We start from the raw sequence: 14,593 nt of genomic DNA on the forward strand, positions 1-14,593 counted from the left end.
GTTTTAAGTCATCATTTATTCCTACGCAACAAAGCTTTGTATTTGATATTTTGTAAATAATTCTGAACAATAGCTTCTGCAGTATTTATCTATATTCAGTTTATACATTTAAACACTTCTTAGGAGCATCCCCTGAGTTACCATGATGTTTGCTGGAAACTCCTATAAGGTTTAAATGCATTTAATTTGAAATACCCTGAAGGAAGCTGAATGGTAAATGTGATCTTCAGGTTTGGCTTTAGGATGGATTTGTGGTGGATTCTTGGCTTTGATCTCTTTCTGCTTGTGTAGCCCTTGCAGGTCTCTCATTTAAATAATATTGCATATCCTTGAAAGTGGATTGATTTTATCCATTTCAAACTGATAATGGAATTTTTCATTGTTGCAGAGAGTCACGCTGGCTTCATCTCAAGTGTGACTCTAGATGACCAAGTGGGTCACAAAGAAGAAGGGCTGTTCTCATCATATGAGATGTTATGTTGACTAATTTGAATTGGCTTGATTCCTGTTACAGTTAATACTTATTTCAAAAATGCACTGGAATTTTTCATCAAAGGTAATTTTCACCTAACCAACAACACACCGCTGTCTGAAATGATCTAAATTGTCTTTGATAACCTCATAATGGCAGCCTACCTGCAAGCTTGGTTGAATGACACAGCGTGAGTGTATGACTAAAGGGATAATTTGCATAAATGATATGGTGTTATTAATGACACACAAGAGTGAAAACTTTCCCTTGATGATTATAGACTGTAAAATGTCACAATTCTGTAAAACGCTACCTAGGCTCCAGCTCGGCTTTATTTGTTCCAATTTCTTCCTGCGTATAGTAAGCTTTAATACCCACTTGAGGAAACTGATTAAATCAATGCAAACATTTAATTTTACTAAATTGTTATGAAAAAATCTAACATGCAAAAGCGTTACATGTGCTAATTCAGGCTTGCCGGCTATTTTGTTTGTATCCGTGTTTGTATCTGTTTATGTTCTGCGCCCACAGAACATAAACAGAAATAAAACATCACCATCGGTGCTGCCTCTCCTGCTTTGTGGCATCTCACACAGCAACTATCCTCTGCTGATTGTTGCTGCAGGGACGGATCAGCGGCCTGACAGGACTGATGGACTTCCGCGCCGAAGGCTCTAACTCCCATGTTCAGTTTGAGATTCTTGGAACCAGCTACAGTGAGACATTTGGGAAAGACGTGAAACGGGTCAGTCCATAATATTTTATATACAGCATATTGCTTGTTGGTCTGTAAAGGACACCTCATGCGACACTAAGCGTCTATATATTGAGGTTTTACATAAATATTTATGATGTAAGTAAGCAAGTAGGTTAAAATGAAAATTATGAACTATTTCCCACTACTATTCTTCCCTTGTCTACAGTAGCTCAAAGTTTCTATGTGAGTGGTCTATTTTTTTTCTCCTTTAAGTATGTCAGAAATAACCATGCATGTATATCATTTGTTAGGGTAACGTGTGCTGCAGCAGGGTGCCCCACCTGTCTCATTTCACAAAGTAAGGCAATCGTGCCATGTTCCAGTTACAGAGCCTTGCAAAAGTATTCACCCCCCTTGGCTTTTGTTACATTACAACCTGTAATTTAAATGTTTTTTTTTCTTTACTCTGAATTTTATGTAATGGATCTACACAAAATAGTCTAAGTTGGTGCAGTGAAATGAGAAAAAAAATACACACACACATATATATATACATATAAATGAAAAATGGTATGTGCATATGTATATAAGCCCCTAAAAAGTTCTGGTGCAACCAACTACTTTTAGAAGTCACATAATTAGTGAAATCTAAGTGTCACATGACCTGTCAGTACATATACACCTTTTCTGAAAGGCCCCTGAAGCAAGTCAGGGTTGGGTTATAAAAATGTCCAAGTCTTTGATGATCCCCTGAGGCACCATCAAATCCATCATCATCAAATGGAAAGAACATGGTACCACAACAAACCTGACAAGAGTAGGCCTTACAGATAAAAATAGGAAAGAACATTTTGAGTTTGACAAAAGGCATGTGGGAGACTCCCCCAACTGTGTGGAGGAAGGTGCTCTGGTCAGATGAGACTAAAATTGGCCACCAAGGAAAATGCCATATCTGGTGCAAACCCAACACATCTTATCACCCGTCCCCACAGCGAAACATGGCAGTGGCAGCATCATGCTGTGGGGATGTTCTTCAGCAGCAGGGACTGGAAAACTGCTAAGAATTGAGGGAAACATGAATGGTGCTAAATCCAGGGATGTTCTTGAGCCACTTATTGACTTGCAACTATAATTGCCACAAAAGGTGGCTCTACAAAGTACTGACTTTGAGAGGGGTATATAGTTGTACACATTCAAGTTTTCTGTTATTTTGTCCTATTTGCTGTTTGATGTTGTAACATCTTCAAAGTTGTAGGCATACTCTGTAAACGAAATGACGCAAACCCTCAAACAACCCGTTTTAATTCCAGGTTGTGAGGCAACAAAACACGAAAAATGCCAAGGGAGGTGAATGCTTTTGCAAGGCTCTGTATGTAATGTGCACATTAGACCACAGACCAATTGATTAGAGCTTCTGTACAGAACTTCCTTTTAGAAGCGATTTTGCATGGACTTACATAACTGTCCATTCTGTAGGTGTTGAGGAAACAGCGGGTACCGTGAAGCCACTGATGAAAATAGCTTTTCCTAGATGTTGTCTCAGTGTGACCACAGACTGTGTGGGCAGAGAAATAAAAGTGAAATTAAACAATTTCTCATTTTCTCAAGCCCCACCCCACCCCACCCCCCAAAACCTCTTAAGTGTAGGCACTCGGTTTCAGTCCTTAAGAACTGGTGTCCTGCTGATTTCAGCTGCTCTCTGATAGTTACTTCTCTGGTACATACAAGTGTGGCTGATTTACTAACATTAATGTGGGAAGGAATGTGCAGAATAATTCTAGCACCACTTGTATTTGAATTCCTGGGGGTCCATTGCCATGCCTAATGCTCTTTATTCATAGACGGATGGTTCTCTTAATCCTCAGCATTCAAAGCCCTCCTGTTTTGTTTTGTTTTTTTCTCCTTATTTTTGTGGGATGTCAGGTGACTGCACTTGACTTATTGGTAGGACTGAAAATCATCTGTATTACCATCCCTGAGAGCCATGGTCAAAGGGCTCAACATCTGATAGTGAGGTGTCATGTGTGAGAGTGCCCCCTACTGGGATGTACTCTTTCATGTTCACCAACCATCATGGCTTGATTAATATCATGAACGGGGAGTTGAAATAAATAAATTGTGTGTGTGTTTGCTATTAATTATACTCACAAAAAACAGACCACCCTGCCTTTGGCTATTAGTCACAGTGTATCTGGTTTTCTGTGGCTGCATGTTGAACACAGACATTTTGCAATGAGCAGGCTATATGAGCTGACTGTGAGGCCTTTACTGAGAAACGTGTCTGATCCTTTAGTTGCAGAGTTGAAGTGAGGATTGAGAGCATTATTTGTGCACTCTTCTCTTAGCTGTAATTTGTTTGTCGCTGTGGATGCCCTGATTCAGTCAGGGACCTCTTACAGAATGAAGAGGAATTGAGCTTCTTGGCAATCTATGTAGAGCAGGACTGACCAGAAGCGGTAATGAAGATTTAATCACCACTCAGCCTAACTGAAATCATGAAGCCAATTCATCATAATGTGGCCATTAGCATTAGCGAGGACAAGACACACTACACGCGGTGCCATGTGTTTATGTATGCACGCACACACACGAACATGCATACACTTTCATTTTTGCCAGCAGAGTCACACATTTAGACATACAGTGCGTTGCACACAAATAGCAGAGCCCCAAAGTACACACACAAACACATTGTATATGTATGATTTTGGATCTCAAACACTTAGAGCATGCAGCCAGACAAACAGGGAACAGGCCAGGGAGCAAACTAACATGTGGACGCTTGTATCTCAGAATCATTAGAGGCATAGGGGGACAGCAAGGCCAGATAATAGGATGCCAAATGCATTCAGTGCTCTTATTCATTACCTGGCATGTCTATCTGTGTGTCTGCCCACCACTTGGCAGAACCATTTACTTAGAGAAAATAGACACAAATTCATGCACCTCTCCTCTCAGTTTCTCGGTAATATTATGTCTAGATGTACACACAGCATGTTTCAGGCCATGTGTTGTGTAAAAGTGGTGTTTACCATCATGAAAAGCCGCATTAGGTGATTTTCCCTGCAATATGCTGTCATGTCATGTCGCTGTGTGTTTTTTCAAGTGAAGTCTAACGTTAATTGCATGTGCTCTGTGCCCCGACCCGCATCCACCCCTCAGAGCCATCCTCATTTTGTCCCCTTCTCTTCTCTCTTTATCTTTTCCTCTCATTTCATCTCCCATCCTCCTCTCCCCACTCTCTTCTTCCCTAACCTTTTCTCCCCATCTCTCAGCCATGGTTTCCTCCCTCTCCATCATCGTTTATCTGCATTCAGTCCATTTTCTCCCCAGCCTGATGGCTCTTAGATGAGGCGTCTTTCTGGTTAGAAACTGTAATGAAGACTGAAATACTATTTCCAGGATGGCTACTGTGAGTTTTCTCCACCATCCAATGCTGCTGCAGAGTGATCGATGCCGTTGTTGTTGTTGTTGTTGTTGTTGTTTTGCTTTACCAGTTTGCTCTTATTGATGTGTCAGCCCGTCTCGAAGCAGATATTGCTAATGACTTCCAGCTTACACGAAGCCCTTCATAGAGAAAAGTCGGTTCATTTGAATGTAATTGTTCCTCCTAGCCAGGCATCCTGCATGCATCATGCAGGAGTTATCTCTCAAATAACAGTGCTGGCATTGTATTATTGAAAACCACGTTTTTGGTAACATTTGTGCTATTCCATAGCGCACAAATATTACCTGAATACTGTGTGTTTGCTTGACTTTGTGGATAATATAACCTGTGCCAGAAATCACTGCCTGAGACGTGTCTAAGCCATCAGCCTAAGAAAGAGGTGGAATGAAAAACAGTCAAAAAAAAATACTGTAGTGATGGCTCAGTCAGCTGTGATGCTATCGTCAATGAACTCTGTTGAATTTCTGGATTTTCCTTCATGTATATCTTTCTATTTTCTCCCAGGTAGTCAATATAGCTTTGTCACCGGAAGCTTAAATGAAGTTAATCTTTTTATCAGTTCAATTCTGGTTTCCAAACTTGGCCCAAAGCTATCCCAAACACAGCTCACTAAGCTGGTTCTCACCCTGTATCAGTCCATAAGCTCCACATTGAGCCAAAACTTCCAGCTGGCTCACATTTGGTTCTCTTTTGCCCAAACAAAACCAAGTGATATTTTATGATGTTGGATGACAGAATTTTCTTTTTGGCCATCATCAACCGTTCAACCAGCAATAGTTGATGTATTCAGCCGTGACGGTGGACGTCACATGAGCTCCATGTGTCCCATTGAATGTTACATTTGGAAAACCACAGTCATCCACAGCTGATGCGTTTGTCCTGCTGCCCAGTCCTGTTTCTCAGAGGCCCACGATGCAGAAATGGCATTAAATAATCTCTAAGGGGTGCTTCTCTCTCTTCAACAATCGCTCTACAGGGGTTTGATAGGGATGTTGATCAAATGATTAATTTGCCAGGCACTGAGATTTCCAGCTTTTAGAAATTGCTCTGTCAGGTTTTGGAACCTCCCCTGCATGCTTGGATTGTCAGTAGCAGCTAAGAGTAATAAAACCCGTACTATTACAAACACTGATAGTATTTGCCAAGCTGAGCAACATACTCATTACTGTATTTTACAAATTTACACCATAAGATAATACTGGCACATGTCCACAGCTTCTTTTGCTGGATCTGTGATTTCATTAGATAATTATCCATATCTAAAGTGATAATTAGGTTTTTATATTTCAATTTCACAAACCACTGTATGGAGTGCCAGACACCTGTTGATGCTCAAATTCATGAGCCACCAATCAACATCGATAGAATCAGCAAATTGCGTAAAGCTCCTATAACCATATCCCATTTAGCTGTGGGGAAAACACTAATAGACTGGTCAAGGTATTTTGCCACAGAGAAGTAAATCACGATAAGGTTATAATTTTGTAATGTTGCAATACTGATATACAGTATGATGAATTGTAATTGTGTAAATTGCCTTTTCACACAAGAGGCTGCATGAAATGGAAAGCATTAAAATGGCAGCGCCTCTTATGACCGTTCATATTGCCACACTAGTGAAATAATTGGATGAAAAGTGGATGATATTTCTCCACATCCCTTAATTTATTCATCTCTCACGTGCTCCAATCCATCATAAAAACAATATCAAACAAATGTTACCTACCTTACGGCCATCTAGTTCATTGAAATTCATGTCACCTACAGCTCCTTGTTGCTCTCACTTCATGAGGTGAAAAAAAATAATAATTTTCATTTCACAAATGGATATGATGAGTTGAAAGCAGAATTTGCTTTTTTTTATGATAACCAGCAAGTTTGCTTCCTTCTCTCTGTCTTCTGTTCATTTTAAGACTTTTTGAAGTCTACACTGTATGTGATGAACCTCCAGATTTGTCTTTCTCTATCTCTTGCAGTCTTCTTGAAGCAGCATAACCTTTTGCACTGAAACAGAGAGGATAGATGATAACTCTGTCTGCTGTCTCCTGCGCTGATCTAACTCCTGATAGATCCTGTGTCTAGTCTTTTTTTTTTTTTTTTCCAAAATACCACATTGTATTTAAAAGCTATGGTGGGAGTGAAAACAAGGGGGAAAATAGTGATCATTAAGCCAGTATTTTCATGACACATTTTTCTTATTGCATTTTCTCTTAGTGATTTCATTTTGATAGAGGGATGAACCCACTTCATCTCTTCTCGTCTCGTGTTCCCTTGTTCCTCGTTTCTCTTTTCCTCTAAAATTTCCAGATTATTGTTGTTTTACTCTGTTGTATTCTCTGACAGAGTGAAGTAAATCCCGCCTCATGTTGCTTATTAGAGATTAGAGTGATAGGCTGGCGCCATGTCGGCCCAGCTCATCTCCCCAGTATCAGGACAGATGAGATGTCATGGGTTTGCTTGACTAATTTAGATGGCTGGCTTATTTTTCTCAGTTGCCTGTTGAATACCAACAGCATGACTTTCACTGTTCCAGCCTTCTCCTCTGCAGTGAAAAACACAAAGTTGGGAAAAAAGGGAAAAAAAAAAAGAGTACATGTACTGTTTGCAGTTGTACTAGCAAGATATGATCTCATGGATGTACACATATGCTTGTTTAATTAATAAAGCTATGTATACAGTACATTTAGTAAGGATAATAGTAGGTATTAGTAGCAGTTCAGTCAATAAGGCAGACAGTTTGTGTGACATTCAGCACAAACTTTCACACGCTGGCATACGCAGCCTTGTCAATGCACTCTACGAGTCACGCAAAGTGGTCAATAAGAAGCTCGGTGGCATGATGGGCTTGTCAATATGTAAGCACCTGTCGGACGAAAGGGATAAAGCAGAAGCTAGCCTCAGAAACGAGCTCAGACTGTGGCTTCACATCGGGAATAATGCACTCTAAATGATTCCGTAAAAGAGAACCAAGTGGTTTCTATAAGAATTTATAGGAGCTACTGTAATTGAGACGTTATGGCTCTGTGAATCCGGGGCTATTTCACTTCCATCCCTTTGTCGTTTTCAAGTGGTCATTGGCATTTACTCAGCCCCATTACAGATGATTTTTTTACGGTATTGAGCATCATGAGCATTAACTAAATAGCTGCTCTGCCATTGGTGTGACTTTTCAAACAGGATATTCTAAAATCTCATTAGCTCGATATTCTCCATTGTGCCTGTAGGATAAAAACTAATCATATACCTTAAGTTACAGGAGGAAACAACAGAATGTCTTACTTCACTTAGAGTAGGCACACTTTTGGTGACTGATTGCTATGCATATTTATAGGAAAACTAACATCAGTGAGCTGACACTTCAAAGAAAGAAGGAGGTAAAAAGTGAGAAAAGCCCTTTTTTAAGGGATCTGGTGTCAAGCAACAAAATCAGTTTTTCTTTCATGTATCACTGAGCATATTTTTATATAATACATCCCTCCTCAGTATAAGTATGTATCCCATGTTCTGCATCATGTCCTTAAGTCATCATCCATAACTCAAATTACACGTTTGGTGTGTTTGGTTTGTTGTGGGTTGTCAGGAAGATACCTGTATGCTCTGTTAATACATGACAGTGAGGCAATTATTCATCCACAAATGACATTTTCCAAGCTGGTAATCAAATATAACAGTGTGTGTGGTGAAGTGTGACTCATTCATATGCAGGTGGTGTGGCTTTGCTGTAGGTTTTCTTTGTGACCTTCCCGGTGGCATGTTGGTGTGCAAAGCTCTGTGAAGTAGAAGTGTTCCTCTTTAGTGTTTTTCGGTATACAGAGCAGAGATTGCTCAGTGTTTTTCACTGAGGACGAAGCTGCTCATGGAGAAAATAGTCCCCTGTGAAGGAGGCAACAAAAACTGACATTTTGCCCTGACACACACACACACACACACACACACACACAGGCTGGACACAGTGGCACACATTCACGTAGACACCATGAACAAGTACTGCAACTATTAAAATTAGACTTTGCACTGCTTGCCTACAGAGCTATAATCATTACCCACACATGGCTCAAAATCTACAGCAAAGTGCAGTGCAGCAAAATCACATGAATGCATGCTGCATAACCATATATTATTTTTACAACAAACTGCTCCATGAACAACTGATCTCCATATCGTTTACATGCACACAGTGCTTAGATGAAGAAGGCACATTTGATGAGAGACATCCTGCACGGAGAGAAAACAGTACACCCACACAAGCTGGCAGGATATAAACATGATTCACTAGCAGTTTGCTGTGAAGCTATACATAGCAATGCAATGTAACTTTTAAGGAAGGTCACACGCTCCCGAGGTGGTTTTTAAAGAACAAAAGATCAGACTAATAAATGAAGTATTCTTCTGATGTTTTTTTTGCAAGTCTCTTTTATTGCATCACATGTTTCTGTTTCCTTCACAGCTGAAAGCCTTTGTTGTTGCCTTGTGGATTTATAGTAATTGTTGTTTTCTCCTGATTGTATAATTGTTTGCCTTTGCAAATGGTGTCAGTGACAGAGACTTATGTTTTGCACATTTTGTTTTTCTCATCAATCTCGAATGGAAGCCAAATGGAGCATCACAAGAATACAAAATCCAGTTTTTAAAAATGTAAGGACAATATGCTCAGTTCTCTGGCTCTGGTATTTCCAGGTCCAACCCAACCACCTATGTCCAATCAAGTAAAAGTGCAAAGGAGCCTCAATATTTATGAAACTAGAGTTCAAAGTTAGGAGCAGGACTTGTGATGAAATCTTGAAACTTAAAAATATCTCTACTCCTGTTCATGCTTTTTGATCTTTGGTACCTTTTTCTTTTTTTTTTTTTTTTTTACTTAATATTGAAGGAAATGTCCAGAGCCATCTTCTCAAGGGCCAGCAGTCTTTCAGCATTTTGTGTACACCTTCACTCACAGATGAAAGTGAGTTATATAAGCTTCCTGTAAAGATTCAGCTGGACGTAACTGTGCCAGAATGAGATGAGTGCAGTTTCACCCAGTCAGAGGTTATCTACTTTGAACTCAAGCAGAGTATTTCACAGAGCTAACATGTATGTAAATGGTTTTAAAAACACATTGTATTGAATTACATGCAGTTTTATTTAGTGAATTGAATTTCATAAAAATGTAGACAACATATAATTGCGACACATGCTGTTACGTCACATGACCACTATGAACTAATTGGAAGGCTTAGACTAACCCCCCCCAAAAAAACCCAAAAAAACATGCACCCAATTAAAGTGACAACATAAATGAAGTCATTTTAAAACAAACTAAACAGCTCACTGCTAAGCTCATTGTTGTGGAGTCCAGTGTGTCGCTGTGGGTGAAGGTATCTGGATGAGGCTGCTGCCGATGGGGCACGTGTGCTGTGGCCAGAGAGGCCTCATGTTTGGCCTTGGGCCAGAATTCTTGTCCTGTCAGTTCAAATCTCACAAACCACTCCAAATGATGTGTCAGATCCTCGAGAATCCTTGTCCGGCTAGCAGCGCTGATTAAGAATTGAACAAGCATCAGCTTCATAACTTGAGACATGGCTCAAAAGGTTGACAGTGTGGAATGAGAGTTTTAAATAGGAGATATAGTTTAGAATTAAAAAAAAAAACAAACAAATGGATGGATGAGCAGCGTGTCTGAAATTTTATGTATGTTTGTTTTTTGTTTGTTCTGCAGTTTTTACATGATGATCATGATGCCTCCTTAAAGTTTTAATTATTTAATTATGTGCTTCTGCTCGTCTCTGTACTTCCTCTCATCATCATCAACCCCATCACCACCACCACCTCCATCTTTATGATTGCTGGTAAAGTATACTGTAAACTGCTTACAAAATGTGACGGTGCATTGCTTGATTAGCGTGTCCTGACTGCCTGCTAATGGAAGACACTTGATGTCTTGGTAAACAGCTCTGATGTTAACGTAGACATTGGCCACTCAGTGCTGAATTTCACAGTGAAGTGAGTCACAGGTTAGCAGATTGGATGGAGAAATTACTTCTAGTTCACTCACTTTGTAATCCTGCTACAGTTTTCATAGTTGAGTTACAGTGGTGATCATTTATTTATAAGGTGTTAGGCACCTTTGCCTGTTATAGACGTACTCAGTTTTTCCATTTTTATCTTTATTTTCCATGTATATCTGATTTCTCTTTCTCCCCATTAGCTGGCGTCTTGGGACTCCACTCGTGGTTTGAACGGTAGCCTAAAGGAGAATCGGATAGAGAGCGGTATGCAGGGAGTGACGCTCAAGATTGTAACATTACTGGTAAGTTGTAGGAGTACACTGAATCTAATTAACACTTGACCTGAGTAGGCAAATATCTGAGCAAGAAAACAAACACCACAGAATACAGGCAGACACATTAATGAGGTTGTTCTTTACACCCACAGATTAAGCTACTGTTTGAGCACACATTTCACAGAGAAACAAACAGAATGCTGTGAATTCCTGCTGAATTCTTCTGAAAGTGAAACTTTGATTTGCTGCTAAATTTATTTTGACGCTTTGCCTTCTCCACGTTAATGATATGAATGGAAGAGAGACTAAAGTAAAAGATGTTTTACAAAAAAGTAACCATGCAAACATTACCACTAGTCTACATGCTCCTTGGAACTGTTCTGTTTTCCAGACCATGTGTGACATCAAACGTGGCACACCAGACCATAGGACGAAAAAAAAAAACTAGAAATAAAAGAACTCACCCTCTTCTAATCCAATCTTCACCTACACTGTTTGGTCAAACTCACTTGGAAGAGAGAAGTTTAGGTCTTCTATATCTTGTCCTGTGACTCCAGAGGAATAGAGGCTGGTAAAAATCAAAACCTACCTTATTACAGCTGTTCCAACTTCACCAACTGTGACAGCTAAGGTCTCTCATCCTCCTCTGCTTTGGTCACTTCTCTTCCCCTTCTCATTTGGTTTTTTCTTCTTCTTCACACTTGATTTACCTGCACCATATTTATTCACATAAGTTCTGCTCAGCTCTCCCCTGGCAGTGTCACTTAATCAAGTCATTTGCCTCTGCCCACTCTAAACACATCACCCCCGTCCCCGTCCTCGTCCCTCTCACATCGTCTTCTTCAGCTCTCTCTTTATTCCTTCTTCACCCATTTAATTCTGCCCTCAGTGCCCTGACACTTTCAATACATAAAGAAGAACCACAGTGGGGTGCAATAAATTTAAAATGGCAATTTCCACGCTGATGAACCGTAGCCATGGCGCCATGTGTTACAGGTCAACAGTTGCTGAGGAAACTATTTTATTAAGATGAAGATCAACTCAGATCACCTTAGAAGCTCTTCATAAAGGTGTCACCCTAAAGTTTTAAGATGACTGACTGTGTCCTCGCCTCGGTGGCCAATCTGGCCCCGAGGAGATTATGGTGCATCTTGATAAATGGCATGCCTCTGATTAAGTACACATACTCTACTCTCTTCCAGTTTGAGCAGAGTTTGAGGATAAATTGTGGGCTTTGAGACAAAATCCACAGGCATTCACATTTCTCAGAAGTGTCAATGTCAGTGATGTCTTATCCCAAAACTCCTTTAACCAGTTGTTTGGTATTCATTCAAACAGGAAGAGCCTTTTGTTATGGTGGCAGAGAATATTCTGGGCCAACCGAAGAGGTACAAAGGTTTCTCCATTGATGTCTTGGATGCTCTGGCCAAAATTCTGGGTTTCAAGTATGACATATACCAAGTCGGCGATGGAAAGTATGGCTCTGCACTCCCCAATGGATCCTGGAATGGCATGATTGGAGAACTCATTGGCAAGGTTGGTGCATTTCTTTTTCTTTTATCTCAGTCAATCAATGTCCAGATTTCACGCCAAATCATTGTTTCTGGGAGTCAAGCCACATTATCTTGTTTTGAAATGGGAGCCCAATTATAAGGCTCAGTAAAGTGGAAAAGATTAGAAAAACACAGTATGGGCCAACAGCCTCTATCTGCAAATCAGTTTTCTCCAGTGGATGGTATCAGAGTATGACTGAACTGGGCTCCCATATCGGCTTTTTGAAAGGACACTGAAAACTTCACAATGGCCCATGCTTCCACTGACATTTAATCACTGTAAGGCGCAACCTGCAGTCTTTATACTGTTAGGGGAGGGGGGGATTGTGCAACTAGATTTTCCACTTACACGAGTTGGGTTTCCTCAGATAAACCATATCACATTTATTGATGATTGATCACTATATTTTTCTACAGAAAATAGCAAGGCATGCTGATTGGAAATAATTCATAACACTGACTTGATTCCAAGATTTGGGGGAAAATACCTGAGTTCAAACTTCCAAGGAGGCCTATTGATCACTCTGATTATTAGCATGTAGTGGGTAGATAACAGAATAGTTCTATAAGGTAAGGAAAAGTTTTGTCAGAAAATGAAAAGGATTTCCTTCCTGCTGAGAGATTGAAGATGCACAGAAAATTTATCTGAGTTAGGGAGTTTAGAATATGAGCATTTTAAAATTGAAAAATGTGGGCCGATGGTGGTTATTGAGGAAAACTATTAATTTTTTTTATTTTTGTCTTTATTGAGCAAGGATCAAGCACAAAAACATTAATCTCAAAATGAGAAAATATGATTTATAGCAGATTTGGCTATTAGCTAATTTCCATCTGCAGTCCTCGGGCAGGTACACACAGACACAGACACATTACCAGACCCTAAAAGCTCAGATACAAAACCATAGTTTCTATCCCGTACATCTACAAGCACACTTCAAAATATGCACCCCAGATTGACTTCCAATTTTAGCCTTATAATGTTGCAGATATGTCAGAGAAAACAGCAGCCTGATGGTGTTTTCATGGAAAAAATGGAATTCCCGTAAAATGGATAGTTCCTGTTAAATGTGTGAATGAAGTGTGATGGAAGCGAGAACAAAGGTCACCGAGCAACCAAAATGAATTTTCTTTCCCCAGCAAATGTTTGAAGTCAGAAGTCAATAAGCCAACCTGACCATATAAATCTTGAGAAAACATCAACCATTTCATGGATGCCAAATTTGCTAGACTCTCTTTCAGCATCCAACAACAACAACAACACATTCTTTTAAATATAAAGGTTACAAAGTTACTAAAATGAGACCATATGATTCTTCATCCACAGCGAGCTGACATGGCCATATCAGCCATCACCATCACTCCCGAGCGTGAGAGTGTGGTGGATTTCAGCAAGCGCTACCTGGACTATTCAGTGGGAATCCTGATGCGAAAGTCAGAGGACAAGATCAACATTTTCTCTTTGCTGGCACCATTTGACCTGGCAGTGTGGGCGTGCATTGCTGCAGCCATCCCTGTGGTGGGCATCATGATCTTCCTGCTCAGGCGTATCCAAGCAGTACGCTGCCAGAATAATGCAGGAGGCCATCCGCCGCCTTCTGTCTCCACTTCGCTTCAGAGCGCCATCTGGATTGTCTATGGTGCTTTTGTGCAACAAGGTTTGTGATGTGGTTTGAGTCTGGCCTCCACATTGTTCAAGGACTGCAGTTACAAATAATGTTTTTGTCATACACTTGAGGGCCAAGGCGAGGCAAGTTTCCATTCCACCAAATGAGACACAAACCTGTTATTAGTCTACACTTTTCTATTTGAACTTGTGTTAACTGATAAAGTTAGTGCTGAATGAATGGAAACCTGCCTGCACACAGTCTTCAGTGGTACATTATTGGACAGAAAGCACGTGAAATACTGTATTCAAATGTGAACAAAAGGGGAGGAAAAAAATACTGAAAATGACTTTACCATGGATTAAATACAAATGATTAAAATAGAAAGTCCAATCAGTGAAAACACATATGTGGATGTCAGTACACAAGCGAACGCTGATTCAGTAGCGAGTCAGTCAGAGGCACAACGCCCACCGTAGCACTTTCTAAAGGTGCCCTTTTCAAGGAGAACATACCATCTTTAGGTGGGGGAGATCCAAGTATGTCGTGACGGTTTG

The 14,593-nt window shown here is 40.2% G+C and overlaps 1 protein-coding gene across 5 annotated transcripts in view; it reads left to right on the forward strand.

Moving 5' to 3' along the window:
* Positions 1-14,593, forward strand: part of grid1a (glutamate receptor, ionotropic, delta 1a) — a 210,401-nt gene that overhangs the window by 179,023 nt on the left and 16,785 nt on the right. For all 5 annotated transcript variants that reach the window (XM_046401816.1, XM_046401817.1, XM_046401820.1 and 2 more), the window contains 4 exons: positions 1,098-1,217; positions 10,805-10,906; positions 12,218-12,415; positions 13,757-14,087. In XM_046401816.1, coding sequence (XP_046257772.1) covers positions 1,098-1,217; positions 10,805-10,906; positions 12,218-12,415; positions 13,757-14,087 — 751 coding nt within the window. The remainder of the gene's footprint in view (positions 1-1,097; positions 1,218-10,804; positions 10,907-12,217; positions 12,416-13,756; positions 14,088-14,593) is intronic.

This window comes from Scatophagus argus, chromosome 10, assembly GCF_020382885.2.
Source record: "Scatophagus argus isolate fScaArg1 chromosome 10, fScaArg1.pri, whole genome shotgun sequence".
NCBI lineage: Eukaryota > Metazoa > Chordata > Actinopteri > Scatophagidae > Scatophagus > Scatophagus argus.